Source organism: Pan troglodytes, chromosome 2, assembly GCF_028858775.2.
Source record: "Pan troglodytes isolate AG18354 chromosome 2, NHGRI_mPanTro3-v2.0_pri, whole genome shotgun sequence".
Lineage (NCBI taxonomy): Eukaryota > Metazoa > Chordata > Mammalia > Primates > Hominidae > Pan > Pan troglodytes.
The window spans coordinates 199,873,070-199,889,078 of NC_086015.1; the positions used below are offsets into that span (position 1 = coordinate 199,873,070).

Sequence of the window (16,009 nt, forward strand, 5' to 3'; positions counted from 1 at the left end):
CCTCCCGATTACAGGCGCCCGCCACCACACCCAGCTAATTTTTGTATTTTTAGTAGAGACAGGATTTCACCATGTTGGCCAGGCTAGTTTCCATCTCCTGACCTCGTGATCCGCCTGCTTCGGCCTCCCGAAGTGTGGGGATTACAGGCGTGAGCCACTGCGCCCGGCCTAATTTTAACGACTTGTAAGTGCGCAATTCAGTGGCATCAAGTACATTCACGTTATTGTGCTACCGTCACCACCATTCATTTATGGAACTCTTCGTTTGGTACAACTGAAACTCCTTGCCTATTGAGCAATAACTACTCCTTCCTCCTCCTCCCAGCTCCTGGCAACCAGCATGCTTGTCTCTGTTAATTTGATTCCTCTGGGTACCTCATATAAGTGGAATCATATAATGTTTGTGAAGCTTATTTCACATAGCATGATGTTCTCACAGTTCCTTCATGTTTTAGGGTATGTGAGAATTTCCCTTCTTTTTAAAGCTGAGTAAGATTCCATTGTATGTTTGTACCACATTTTGCTTATTTGTTCATTGTTGATGGGCACTTTGGTTGCTCCTGCCTTTTGGCTGTTGCAAATAAAGCTGTTGTGAACAGGATTTATGGTTGTCTCCTAAATGCCTGCTTCATATTCCCAGAAGTGGAATTGCTGGATCATGTCATAATTCTATTGTAATTTTTTGAGAAATTGTCATAGAGTTTTCTGTAGTGGCCACATCATTTTACATTCCCACCAGCGATGCTCAAGGGCTCCAATTTGTCTAGCAATCATATTTGAAAGCAATTAAAACATGAGAAAGAAGTCTTTTATATTCCCCCACATACTTGTCATTTCTGATCTCTTCTTTCTTATAGATTTATGTTTCTATCTAGTATCATTTACTTTCTGTCATTTCTTGCAGTGACAAATTCTCTTAGTTTGTGTTTGTCTGAATCTTTATTTTGCCTTTATTTTTGAAGGATTTTCCTCCTGGATATAAAATTCTAGATCAACAGCCTCTTTTCTTTTAGTACTTTAAATAAGTTGCTCCATTATCTTCTAGCTTATTCTTATCTTTGTTAATCTCTCCATCATTATTGATAGCTTTTAAGATTGTTTTCCATTGACCGGATAATAATGTGCCTTGATGTGATTTTCTTTGTATTTATCCTGCTTAGGGTTGGTTGGCTTCTTGGATTTGTAGACTTATAATTTTATGAAATTCAGAAAGTGTTCAGCCATTATATCTTCATTTTTTTTCTGTTACATTCTCTTCTCTTTTTTAGGAACTCCAAATATATGTATACTAGACTACTTGATATTGTTTAAAGGCCATGGAGGCGGTTCCTTTTTTCTCCCTGGTCTTTTTTCCTCTCTGTGCTTCAGTGTGGATAGTTTCTGTTGCTCTGTCTCCAAGTCACTGATCTTTTCTTCTTCAGCATCTAATGGCTTTTAATTACATCTGGGTAAGTTTTTATTTCGGAAATTATATTCTTCATCTCTTAAAGTTGCATTTAGTTTTTTAAAAAATATCTTCTCTCTCTCTCTCTCTTTTTTTTTTCTTGAGACAGGGTCTTGTCTCTGTCCCCCAAGCTGGAATATAATGGCGCTATCAGAGCTCACTGCAGCCTCGACCTCCTGGGCTCAAAAGATTCTCCTACCACACCCTCCCTTGTAGTTGGGACTATAGGCACACATCACCATGTCTGGCTAATTTTTTAATTTTTTTAGAGACAGGGGTCTCTCCATATTGCTTAGGCTGGTCTCAAACTCCTGGCTTCAAATGATCCTCCTGCATCATTTGAATCCCAGCCTCCCAAAGTGCTGGGATTACAGGCATGAGCCACCATCCCCAGCCTATTTTTTCTTTTTTCTTTTTTTTTAGATGGGGATTTGCTCTGTCACCCAGGCTGGAGTACAGGGGCATGATCTTGGTTCACTGCACCCTCCACCTCCCAGGCTCAAAAGATTCTCCTGCCTCAGCCTCCTGAGTAGCTAGACCACAGGCATGTGCCACCATGCCCGGCTAAATTTTGTATTTTTGGTAGAGACTAGGTCTCACTGTGTTACCCAGGCTGGTCTCGAATTCCTGAGCTCAGGCAGTCCACCTGCCTCAGCCTTCCAAAGTGCTAGGATTATAGGCATGAGCCACCATGCCTGCCCTCTGGCCTGTTTTTTTCTGTGTAAATATCCAGTTGTTTCAGTGCCATTTGTTGAAAAGACTATCCTTTTCCCATTAAATTACGTTGGTACCTTTATTGAAAATTGTGTGAATGTTATTGGATTCCATTCCTTTTCATTGATCTTTGTCTATTTTTACAATAATGCTATAGTGGCTTATGACATGAATTATGAAAGATCTAATGGATGATTCTGACATGTTATAAATATTTCATTTGACCTTATAATCTACTTTTGGAAAATGAATTTTGAAATACAGTGTTTTCACTAGTAGGAATACAGTGTTATGTTATCTCATTTAACAGTTGAATGAAGAGATTTACTTTCAATGTACTTGTCTTACAGAGACATTTTAATCAAAGTGAAGTTTGGGGAAAGCATTGAGGACTTGCATACCTGCCGTCTCTTAATTAAACAGGACATTCCTGCAGGACTTTATGTGGATCCGTATGAGTTGGCTTCATTACGAGAGAGAAACATAACAGAGGTACAGTTATTAGGGGATTTTTTGGGAGAGAAATTAATTTAGGGGTGCTGTAGTTTGGATTAAGGAAAAATAGTAGGTTTTCTTTTCATTTTGTTAAAGTGTATAAAGTGACATTTTTAGAGATAGACTGGGCATAGTCTTTGACAAGTGAGTGACTCTTGTCAGGAATAAGCCAACTAAACTGAGCTAGTTAAATGCTTTTTAAGGTGGTTCATAGTTCAGTGACTAAGAAAATTATCTGGGTGTATGTGTATGTCTTGAGAAAATTAATGATTAATAAATAGTGCCTCAACAGTAACTTTGTTAATGAGAATGACATATACCCCAACATCTGGGTAAGTTTGATATGTGAGGAGAAGAAACTAATATTTAATAGATGTCTATATGCCAGATATCTTCATTTTCTTTTAAAAAGAAAGATCGTGTCCTGCACCCTTTACATAAATTAATCTTTATAACAACCCTGGAGGTGGAATCTCCATTTTATATATAGGGAAACTGAGGGCTGGGCGCAGCGTCTTACGCTTGTAATCCCAGCACTTTGGGAGGCCAAGGCAGGCAGATTGCCTGAGCTTGGGAATTCGAAACCAGCCTGGGCAACATGGCGAAACCCTTTTTCTACAAAAATACGAAAATTAGCCAGGTGTGGTGGTGGGCGCCTGTAATCCCAGCTACTTGGGAGGTTGAGGCAGGAGAATCACTTGAACCTGGGAGGCGCAGGTTGCAGTGAGCCAAGATCGCATCATTGCACTCCAGCCTGGGTGACAGAATGAGACTTTGTCTCAAAGAAAAAAGAAACTGAGGCACAAAGAGGCCAAGTAACTTATCCAAAATCACATAGATAATTGGAAGAGCCAATAAATGGATCCAAGATTGTCTAGTTGTAATGTTGTTGCCCTTGCTGGACCTGAATCTTACCCCGTAGTTAGAAAAGTTTCCCCAACTTTGGTAAGAATTCCTTGGGGGCACTTTTGTACAGAGTATTGCCTTCCAGGGAAATCCTGATTCAGTAGGTCTAGATTGGGCCCCAAAATCTGGTTTGAAGAACCCAGATGATTTCTTTTTTTTTTTTTTTTAATTATTGTGGGTACGCAGTAGGTATATGTAACCTAGGTGATTTCTGTTAAGAAATTTTGGGAGACACTGTCTTAGTTAATAAGATTATAATCTACTTACGAATTTTTAAAACTGTAAAATAGATGCATCTGTAGTTATTCATGATGGCAGTTTATTTCTAATCGTGGTTTAGGCCAGTTTCTTTATCCATTTATTTTATTTTAATTGTTTTTGAATAAGTAATTACATTCTCATGGGTTCATTGAGTAGATATAAAAAGGTATGCAATGATAACATTCTGCCTGTGTCAACCACTAATCAGCAAGTGTGTTCTCAGTTTTTTGTGTATGTATGACAGTTTACATACACATACAATTATGGAAGGACCTCATTTTTTTTTAATTTAATTTTTTTTTTTTTTTTTTGAGACCAGAGTCTCTGTTGCCTAGGCTGGAGTGCGGTGGCACGATCTTGGCTCACTGAAACCTCTGCCTCCCAGGTTCAAGTTCTCCTGCCTCAGCCTCCCGAGTAGCTAGGATTACAGGTGCATGCCACCATGCCTGGCTAATTTTTGTATTTTTAGTAGAGGTGGGGTTTCACAATGTTGGCCTGGCTGATCTCGAACTCCTGACCTCAGGTTATCTGCCCACCTTGGCCTCCCAAAGTGCTGGGATTACAGGTGTGAGCCACCGGCCAGAAGGATCTCATTTCTTTTCTTCAATGAATTATGAATTCTAAATGAGGCTATTCAAATTTAAAATAATAGATTTCAAATTTCAACACAGTTTTTGGCTTGTAAGGATATGGGTTGGAATCATATTTAAATCTACTTAATAAAATCACTTACCGTGTTCTAAGAAAATCAAAGTTTTTTGGATGGGGGTTACCCAAAAATTCATATCTTTGGATGGGGATGAGATTTGGATGTTTGAAGGTTGACTGTTAGAAGAAAAGGGTACAGGTAGAGAGTGCCATTATAGATTGATTAACAAGTTTATCTTGATCTTGATTTTCTGCTTTCTAATCTTCTAATCCATAATTATAAGCCTTGTAAGTGTATTTACTTCTTTATTTTGGAAACTTCTAGAAAAACAGATGTTACATTTGTGACATTTAAATATATGGAATTTGATGCCTGACATATTCCTTCTGCCTAGTTGAGATTGTGGCCCAATTCCTCGTACAGAGAAACTTTGTTATGCTAAGTGTTATTATATAATAAGTGTAACTGGGTAGAAGGAATTTATATGTAGGGACTGATTGATGCTTGTATACCTGGATTAATGTCTTGACTCTGCTCCAGGAAATAAAATTTTTGGCTGCAGCAAATGGAACTCTGGGCCCAGATTAAATGAGTGGTGTGCCAGCAAAATGCTTTGTAAGGAGTTTGTGATGGTTTGTGAATAATTTGAAAATAAATGCAAGCCTTAAGTAGGTTCACCAAGGATAAGGCAGATCAAATAAACCTCATTTCACTTTTTTAGGTAGGGTTATTAAACATATTTTTTCATCAGAAGTCTCTTAGATTCTTTGAAAGCAGTATAATATTAGATTGAAACGTATAAAATTGCTGTTTTGTGGGTCAAAACGGAAACACTTTTTGAAACCGTAAGTTTTACTCAAAGTATGTAGTATTAAGGCTTCTGCTTCTGGTCAAGTGGAGAACAGGTAACAGATTTAGTCTCTCACTTGAAACAAGCAAGAAATAGACAAAATATATGAAATAATGAAAAAAGTCATTGAATATCAGGCAATGAAGGGCAGAGATATCCGAGAGAAGGGAAGTAAGTAAGGTGAGCCCTACTGTCATCCAGCTTATTTCCTTGAGAATATTTTCAGGCTTAATCCAGGGAGGAGAAACTCAAGCAGAGCGTAGTGGACTTTTTGAGTTGAGGAGATAAAGTTGAGATGCTGGGCAGGCCAAGGTCACTAGAATTCACAGGACGGTGTACCAGAGGGGAGAGAACGTCATAGAGGCAGAACTGCAGAAATAACAGAAGGTTCCTTTCAAGTATGTAGCTGAGTATTTATCAGTGTGTATATGTTAGGAAACTACCTGATGCCAGGGAAAGAACCATCTGACAAAATGAGCGGTAACAGTGTCTGGTACTCACACAGTCCCAGCAACCAGACTGAGAAAAGCCTTATAATTTCTTGAACAATGGAAAAACAGAGAACTTTTACTCAGTAGCAGGGAATACTTAGCCACAAACTGAACATTGCTTTAGTCCTGCATAACAAATCTTAAAAACAAAACCTTAAAAAAATATCAAACTGTTTCTAAGTAACTTATCTGCATCCCAAACAAAGCTCAAGAATATGTATAGGAATACAGACATATCCAGCAAGATCAAATTAGCAATTTCTTGACTGTAATAATAAATTAGCAGCTAAGCAAGGATGGGGGGAAAAATGACCTATAATGAGGAGGTGAATCAATCAGTTAAAACCAATCCAGAATTGACCCAGATGTTAGAATTAACATCATCTCTACTAAAAATACAAAAAATTAGCCAGGCATGGTGGCGTGTGTCTATAGTCTCAGCTACTTGGGAGGCTGAGGTGGAAGGATTGCTCGAGCCTAGATGGTTGAGACTTCAGTGAGCCATGATCATGCCACTGCACTCCAGCCAGGGTGACAGAGTGAGACCTTTTCTTAAAAAGAGAAAATAAGAGGCTAAGTAAAAAAAAGAATAGGCAGCTCATGCCTATTATCCCAGCTCTTTGGGAGGATGAGGCAGGAGAATCACTTGAGCCCAGGAGGTCAAGGCTGCAGTGCACCCTGATTGTGCCACTGCACTCCAGCCTGGGTGACAGAGTGAGAGTCCGTCTCAAAAAATAAAATAAAATAGTAGTACATATAAAGCATAGTGAGATAAGGCTGCCAAAAAGCTAATGCAAATTTTGCCTAAAGAGGATAATATTGCTACTATACTCTATGAGTACTTCAAATGCAGCTAATGTGATGAATGATTTGGAAACCATGTCATGAGAACCCAGGAGAACTGTGAACATTTCCCTTGTCAGGAGAAGACTTCATGGCGGCAGCTATGGTTGCCTTCTGATAATTGAAGGATCCCTAGTGGAATAAGGAACAAATTTATTGCAGACATTGTAAGCAAAAACAACTGGTAAATGTTATAGGCTAGTACATACAGTTTCTACTCATGAAAAAGAAATAACCTTGTAACAGTAGATAGATCGAGATGACTTATAGTAATGAGCTTCCTTCCAGTCACTGAAGGTATTCAAGCAGTGGCGGTATACCTGAAAAATACCTTTGTTGGGACAGTGGTTTAATTTTATTACTTCCAAAGTCCCTTATGACTCATGAGATGATATAATTCCTTGACTTTTGCCAATGAGTTCTGTTCCTGCTGTGACTAACTGAAAAGGAACAACATGTAAAGAAAACATAGCACTTGGTGTCACTGTCAGAGGAAAGTTAGGATGCTTGATGTGATGGGAAGGAGTTAATGCTGTTTGTTTCTCTGAGTTATACCAGGGTTTTGCATGGACAATCTAAAGAGAAGTTGTGTGTGTGTGTACATCCATACATATACACATAGGTCGCGTATATAATGCCTGTGTGTGTATGTGGATATATGTGAGTGTGTGTACATAAATATGTATGTATATGTGGATATATGTGTAATAAATAAATATACATGTTATAACTTAGGTCTAATTTCTGCCACATGTACATTTTCACTTTTGGTGTAGAATACTATACTTTTCTATAAAATAGTTTTTACCACATTATTTTAAGCAATCATTTACTATTTTTTCCATTAACTGTTTATACCGTCTCTAGAAAGAGTGCTGACCTTTGCTTTGACTTCCTGGCCGCAGTGCTCTTACTCACGGCCATCTCACTTGCTTCTCTGAAGAACAGGAAATTGTCAGAATGATACCAATCATTTTAACTCAATACAGGTTTAACCTTTTGTCACAGTTTTTGTACTTATTGAATAATGCTATATTCACAAAATTTCTCTGTCTTAGGTACCTATTTTGTCACCTAAGGAAAGACTAATAAGAAAATATTACAGGAATAATTTTTATTATGGGGAAATTTGGTACCCTAGAATATAATTTCCCCAGTTTTTTTTTAGTAAGCAGACTTTTATTAAGCATAAATTGGTCTTGTGTTTTTCTCCTTAAAATTGAGGATGGAAGGGGAATGGAAATTGTTTATAAAAGGGGCAAATTTGACACTGCTGTGTATCTGTATATAGTCTTCTGGTTTTAACTTTTTAAAAATCTTCCTCATTCATTTCTTCTTGATTAATATTTATTTTCTTTTTGAACAGGCAGTGATGGTTTCAGAAAATTTTGATATAGAGGCCCCTAACTATTTGTCCAAGGAGTCTGAAGTTCTCATTTATGCCAGACGAGATTCACAGTGCATTGACTGTTTTCAAGCCTTTTTGCCTGTGCACTGCCGCTATCATCGGCCGCACAGTGAAGATGGAGAAGCCTCGATTGTGGTCAATAACCCAGATTTGTTGATGTTTTGTGACCAAGGTGAGGGCTGCAAGTGTTTTCTAAGGGTTGAAACATCAGAATAAAGGTATGGTGGCAAGTCCTCCTTCTGCTAGGCTGGCTGGCAAGGCTCTATGTCTTGACCTAGGTGGTAGTTACAAGGGTATTTGCCTTATAATAATTCACTAAACTATGTATTTGAGTAGATTTTTATGTGTGTGCTTTAATTTACAATCAAAAAGTTAAAAAGAAACATGCATCTGCCATCCCTGTCCTTGACTGCGCTGCCCCAACTGTCATCTCCTTCCCTCTAAGACGAACCCACCATCCTGACTGTTAAATACTTCCTTATGTTTCTTTATATGTTTATCATCCAGATGGGCATTCCAAGACACTATACCAAGACTAAGGTCTTGTCCATTTATAAAAATCTATTATTTCCATTAAGTCTCTTAATGTACAGGTTTCTCTCTATCCCTTTCCTTTCTTCAACACTGATCTGTTGAAAGAACCTGGGCCATTTGACCTGTAGTTGGTCATAGCTGGGGTTTTGCTAATTGGACTCATGTTCCTCATACTTCTTTATTTACTGGAAATTGGCAGCTGGCTCCAGAAGAATGATCAGATTCCGGTTTGATTCCTTTGACAAAACTATAGGTAGTGCTGTGTTCTCTTCTCAGTAGCCATTTAATATTAGTAGGCATGTACTATGTGTTTCTTTTTGCAGCCATTGGTCCACATTACCCCTCTGTTGCTTTTTGTTTCTTCTTATCAGTATTGCAGGACTCTGTGGCTTTTGATGTTTTGTTTCTACTTGCATGTATTTTGATGTTTGGGAAGATATTTTATCACCTAGTTTTGTTGCAGATTTTGTGAGTTTTTAATTTTGCTGCATAATTGTCGTTTCTGTTTTTATGTGGGAATGGGTAAATTAAAAAATTAGCTTTTGCTGCCCGGCGAGGTGGCTCACGCCTGTAACCCCAGCACTTTGGGAGGCCGAGGCGGGTGGATCATGAGTTCAGGAGTTCGAGACCAGCCTGACAAACATGGTGAAACCCCGTCTCTACTAAAAATACAAAAAATTAGCTGGGCGAGGTGGCGGGCGTCTGTAATCCCAGCTACTTGGGAGGCGGAGGCAGGAGAATCATTTGAACCCAGGAGGCGGAGGTTGCAGTGAGCCAAGATTACACCACTGCACTCTAGCCTGGGTGACAGAGCGAGACTGCGTCTCAAAAAAAAAAAAAATAAATAAAATAAAGCTTTTGCAGTTTGCAGTCTTCTCAAGATGTTTTCTTTCTTTCTTTCTTATTTTTTTTTTTTTTGAGGCGGAATCTCGCTCTGTTGCCCAGGTTGGAGTGCAGTGGCGCAATCTCAGCTTACCACAGTCTCCGCCTCTCCTGCCTCAGCCTCCTGAGTAGCTGGGACTACAGGCATGCGCCACCATGCCTGGCTAATTTTTGTATTTTTAGTAGAGACGGAGTTTCACTATGTTGGCCAGGCTAGTCTCGAACTCCTGACCTCGTGATCCACCCGCCTCGGCCTCCCAAAGTGCTGGGATTACAGGCGTGAGCCACAGCACCTGGCCAAGACATTTTCTTTAGTTTACGAAGCCCCTTTCAGTTTTTGGTTCTTTGTGTCTTCAAATTTGGGTTGATTTAGAATGTTTATAAAAGTTAGTAGCACTGGGGCCAGGTGCAGTGTATCACACCTGTAATCCCAGCACTTTGGGAGGCCAAGGCAGGCGGATCAGTTGAGGTCAGGAGTTCGAAACCAGCCTAGACAACATGGTGAAACCCTGTCTCTACTAAAAATATAAAAATTAGCCAGGTGTGGTGGTATGCACCTGCAATCCCAGCTACTCGGGAGGCTGAGGCACGGGAATCGCTTGAACCTGGGAGGCGGAGGTTTCAGTGAGCTGAGATCGCGCCACTGCAGTCCAGCCTGGGAGACAGAGCAAGACTGTCTCAAAAAAAAAAAAAAAAAAGTTAGTAGCGCTGTTACTAAAAACCAACAGATGGGAAGTTTTTAATACTACATTTGTTACCGTCATACCTTTCATGACGAGAAAATTAAAAACGTTCAATTATATTACCTTTGTTCATCCAACCTTGTTTTCTGTTTCTATTAAAGGTACCTCTTAGCATAAATAAAGTTTGAAAAAGTTCCTCTCCTGAGAGAACTGGATTCTGGTATTCTGTCTTTTTGTCTGAATGCTCTTTTATGGGTGTGTTTCATATGGAAATTTATTGAGTTTTGCACTTACGATATGTTCACTTTTCTGAGTGATGCTTCAAAAATAAGTTTACATTAAATTTTTAAGAGCAGCCCCAAATTTGAGTACAATGAGATTCATTAAGAAGTCATGTTCGGCCAGGCGTAGTGGCTCACGCCTGTAATCCCAACACTTTGGGAAACTGAGGTGGGTGGATCACGAGGTCAGGAGTTCAAGACCATCCTGGCCAAGATGGTGAAACCCGATCTCTACTAAAAATACAAAAATTAGCTGGGTGCAATGGCAGGCACCTGTAATCCCAGCTACTCTGGAGGCTGAGGCAGGAGAATCGCTTGAACCCAGATGGTGGAGGTTGCAGTGAGCCGAGATTGCACCACAGCACTCCAGCCTGGGTGACAGAGTGAGACTCTGTCTCAAAAAAAAAAAAAAAAAAAAAGAAGTCATGTTCAACTTTTGCAATACTTTTGTGATTTTCTAATTTCTTAGGCATTCACATAGAAAAGGATGCTAAAATAACAGAATGTGATAGATGGGTCCAGATCATATACATAATGTATTAAAATGTTTGACAACTTCTGTCTATTGAGGTTTAATACAAGCCTAGCTTTCAGTCCAAATACAGGTTTTCTGACATCATTTTCCACCACTTTTCTCAGAGTTCCCGATTTTGAAATGCTGGGCTCACTCAGAAGTGGCAGCCCCTTGTGCTTTGGAGAATGAGGATATCTGCCAATGGAACAAGATGAAGTATAAATCAGTAAGCTAATGTTTTATGTTGTTTTTTAGATCATGTGCCTCATTTAAAGCTCTTTCTGTAATGTTCCTGCCACATTTAAGAGATTAGCATTTTTTTTTTTTTTTTTAGGCGGAGTCTCGCTCTGTCACCCAGGCTGGAGTGCAGTGGCACAATCTCGGCTCACTGCCGCCTCCGCCTACCAGGTTCAAGTGATTCTCCTGCCTCAGCCTCCCAAGTAGCTGGGATTCTAGGTGCCCGCCACCACACCCAGCTAATTTTTGTATTTTTGGTAGAGGCAGGGTTTCACCCTGTTGGCCAGGCTGGTCTCAAACTCTTGACTTTAGGTGATCCGCCTATCTTGGCCTCCCAGAGTGCTGGGATTACAGGCGTGAGCCACCGTGCCCAGCTGGGATTAGCATTTTCTAATATAGAAAGCTGTTTTTTCTTACAGCAAAGGGTTACTACAAAGCACTGCTGTTTTTTGTTGGGGAACTTTCATTGAACATACAGTTGGGAAGATGGATGACTCTGCAATCTTATGCAGTGTAGAGTTGTTTTTGAGTAGGTTGCCATTGCCATATGGTACCTGAAAATTTTTCTCAAACTCTAAAATACATCTGGAGACCTGCATTTGATTGATTATGTCAATGAAGAGTATGCTTAGTGTTTATGATTTATTGATTTAGCAAATTAGTGTGTATTGCTACAAGATAAGTAGTGACCCTTTTAAAACATTTTGAATTCAGTTGTCCTTATTTATTTATTTATTTGAGACAGAGTCTTGCTCTGTTGCCCAGGCTGGAGTGCAGTGGTGCAATCTTGGCTCACTGCAACCTCCGCCTCCCTGTTCAATCAGTTCTCCTGTCTCAGCCTCCCGAGTAGCTGGGACTATAGGCGCCTGCCACCATGCCCAGCTAATTTTTGTATTTTTAGTAGAGACGGGGTTTCACCTTGTTGGTCAGGCTGGTCTCAAACTCCTGACCTCAGGTGATCCACCCCCGTCAGCCTCCCAAAGTGCTGGGATTACAGGCGTGAGCCACCACACCTGACCTCAGTTGTCTTTAAAATTCTGTAACTTGCCATAAGAGGTCATAATTTAACACCTTAAATATAGCTTTTAACTATATGTATATATTGTATATGTATGTATATATATATATATTTTTTTTTTTGAGACGGAGTCTCGCTCTGTTGCCCAGGCTGGAGTGCAGTGGCACGATCTCGGCTTACCACAACCTCCGCCTCCCGGGTTCAAGTCATTCTCCTGCCTCAGCCTCCTGAGTAGCTGGGACTATAGGCACGCGCCACCATGCCCGGCTAATTTTTGTATTTTTAGTAGAGACAGGGTTTCACTGTGTTGGCCAGGCTGGTCTCAAACTCCTGACCTCATGATCCGCCTGCCTCAGCCTCCCAAATTGCTGGGATTACAGGCATGAGCCACCGCACCCGGCCAACTTTATATATATTTCATCTTCATATATACCAGAAAAATAGGTGGCCATTACTAAGGTGGTATTCCATCCCAAGGATTGTTGAAGATGTCATTTTTTTGAATGACAGTTTTCAGATAGCACTTTGTTGCAGATTGGGTTGGTTACTTGTATTTTTTGGGGTGTGAAATCATAATTCAGGTATTTACAAAAAGAAAAAGTATTCCCAAGTTACATACATTTTAATGTTTTTTAAAACTTATTTTTAAAGTATAAACTTTCCCAGTGTTTTTCATTGAACTTTATCTTCAAAACCAAATAGAAAATAGAAACTGAGTTGAATGTAGGAGCTTTTCCATTGCTAGTCATAGTAAAGGCCACATCCAGCTGTACAATATGGGAATAACAAGGCTTTAAAAGCTATCTGGGGAGAGAAAGGCAAATGGGAATGAAAGAATAATTTAGTTTTTTGTTGTTTTAATGTTTTTCCTCTAAGTCTTCAATTTAGAGAGAATTCTGTATTCTAATTTGAAACATGGTAAGAAGAAGTAAATGTTTATATTGATTACAGAGGTGACACTGGGATATAGCTTTTCTTAAAATAATATACTTTATGTAAAAAGCAGAAAAATCAGAACTAATGAGATTTAACAAATTATTGTGGGAATTGAGTCTGATTCTGTAACATTAAATGAAATGTTAGATTCAAAAGTCATTCAAACCAATAATATTGCATGTAGTGTAGCACTGGCTGAAATATATTTAAAAGAAAAAGGAAATAAAAATATCCAATTAAAAATCAAAGAAATAGTGGTCTCACCTTATGACATGCATTTTATTTTACTATTTTTATTTATTTATTTATTTATTTGAGACAGAGTCTTCCTCTGTCTCCCAGGCTGGAGTACAGTGGCGCGATCTCAGCTCACTGCAAACCTCCACCTCCCGGGTTCAAGTGATTGTTCTGCCTTAGCCTCCCTAGTAGCTGGGACTACAGGCACCTGCCACCACACCTGGCTAATTTTTGTATTTTTAGTAGAGATGGTTTAGTAGAGATGTTGGCCAGGCTGGTTTTGAACTCCTGACCTCAAGCGATCTGCCCGCCTTGGCCTCCCGAAGTGCTGGGATTACAGGCATGAGCCACCACACCGGGCCCATGACATGCATTTTCAATGTCTAACTTCTCTCTCTCTCTCCGTAGGTATATAAGAATGTGATTCTACAAGTTCCAGTGGGACTGACTGTACATACCTCTCTAGTATGTTCTGTGACTCTGCTCATTACAATCCTGTGCTCTACATTGATCCTTGTAGCAGTTTTCAAATATGGCCATTTTTCCCTATAAGTTTTATGTAGTTAAATGCTTCCTAGAAACCTAAATAAGATCTATTAATTTCTGACGAGAGGTGTTCTTCTAGAATTAATTACTTTTATCTTTTGTCTTCATTTGTGGCCAAAATTATGTTTACTAGAGGAAATTTGGGATCATTCTCAGCTAATTCCAAAATGTAGTGCTCTATTGCATGGATCCTTGGTAATCCTCAAGCATCAAATGCCATAAGGGGAAACTTAATTCTGCTAAATTAATGTTTATTTTGTGAGAAGTGACTTTATCTTCATTTGGGGTAGAAAAATTATTTCTTTATGTAGTAGAGACAAATTATTCTCATTTTGCGAATACTTTCAATTTAAGCTACAAATTGAGAAAACCGTTATAAATAAGAATAAAATAGGCCAGGCGCAGTGGCTCACACCTGTAATCCCAGCACTTTGGGAGGCCGAGGTGGGCGGATCACCAGAGGTCAAGAGTTTGAGACCAGCTTGGTGAAACCCTGTCTCTACTAAAAATACAAAAATTAGCTGGGGCTGGTGGTGCGCATCTGTAGTCCCAGCTAATTGGAAGGGTGAGGCGGGAGGATCGCTTGAACCTGGGAGGCAGAGGTTCCAGAGGCCAAGATCGCACCACTGCACTCCAGCCTGGGCGACAGAACGAGACCCTGTCTCCAAAGGAAAAACAAAAAAGAAGAATAAAATAATTGGGATGAAAATCATGTTTATTTAAATAGTAATGTCATGAGACTATTAAAGATGTGCCAGAGTTTCAATGAAAATCATTAAAGTAGGACGGCTAAGAAATTAATATTAATATCAAAATTATTGATAATCTTAAATTATTGATTATTCCTTAACGCACTCCATTCTTTTACATTTTATCATGTTTCTTTCGAATATATGAATTGGCAAAGAACTTGATGAAACTGAGTACTAAGATTTGGTACAGAGTATGTCAGGAAGACAACTCAGATTGCCATTTTAAATAAAGTTGTACATGAACAATAATTGGAATCATCAGGTAATTTTTTTAAACAAAGGTTCTTCATTTACTGTTATGATTGGAAAAAAATTAGAAAATAAAGTAAGTGCCATAGGCTAATTAAAAAATAAAACCTTGGCTGGGCGCGGTGGCTCACGCCTGTCATCCCAGCACTTTGGGAGGCCGAGACGGGCAGATCACGAGGTCAGGAGATTGAGACCATCCTGGCTAACACGGTGAAACCCCGTCTCTACTAAAAATACAAAAACATTAGCCGGGTATGGTGGTGCATACCTGTAGTCCCAGCTACTCGGGAGGCTGAGGCAGGAGAATGGCATGAACCCGGAAGGCAGAGCTTGCAGTGAGCCGAGATCGCGCCACTGCACTCCAGCCTGGGCGACAGAGTGAGACTCTGTCTCAAAAAAAAATAAAAATAAAAATAAGTAAATAAAACCTTAGGGCAAGCATGTTCCAAAACAGAAGACATCAAACCAGGGTGTGTTGGCATTATTTGTTTTCTGTAGAGTATTGAGATGTGATAAACCTTTGTATATGCCATCACTGCTCCATTTCCTAAAGTATTTTGGTGTTTTCATGGGACTACATCTTGTATAATTTGACATGTATGACCTGACTAGTCCTAACAGTTCTTTTTAAACGTGTATTTGAGACTTAAATATTGGAAAAGGCAACCCAGTGCCATAAAGCAGAAACAGTGACCTTTAAAATGACTAAAATTTCAACCCAGTATAGTTTCATACCTATTTCATGCTTTCTCGTAAGAAAGAATTTCATGTTTTAGAAACATTTCTTTCACTATGGGATTAATAATGTGACACTGAAATGGAATTATATATGTCAGCTACAATTCAGGCATTGTTTTGGGATATGGTTAGATTGACAGGCAACGTTTTGGAATATGGTTAGACGGGGAGGGAACACGGTAGTGTTTAACATCTTAAGAGTATGTGGGGGTATGTGTATACAGAATGTTTTTGTTTTTGCTCATCACAACCAGGTTTCATCAGTATTTAAAATATTTAAGATTGTGGCTTGGAATGTGGTTCAGCCATTTACTCACTTATACAAATATTCAGAAGGGTAA

The 16,009-nt window shown here is 39.3% G+C and overlaps 1 protein-coding gene across 2 annotated transcripts in view; it reads left to right on the forward strand.

Moving 5' to 3' along the window:
- The window catches only part of PIGX (phosphatidylinositol glycan anchor biosynthesis class X), a 22,840-nt gene extending 7,910 nt beyond the window's left edge, over positions 1–14,930 (forward strand). For both annotated transcript variants that reach the window (XM_009447087.5, XM_016940212.3), the window contains exons 3-6: positions 2,509–2,650; positions 8,020–8,233; positions 11,081–11,181; positions 13,792–14,930. In XM_009447087.5, the coding sequence (XP_009445362.2) occupies positions 2,509–2,650; positions 8,020–8,233; positions 11,081–11,181; positions 13,792–13,935 (601 nt within the window). In that variant the 3' untranslated portion in view covers positions 13,936–14,930. The remainder of the gene's footprint in view (positions 1–2,508; positions 2,651–8,019; positions 8,234–11,080; positions 11,182–13,791) is intronic.
- The last annotated feature ends 1,079 nt before the right edge of the window (positions 14,931–16,009 follow it).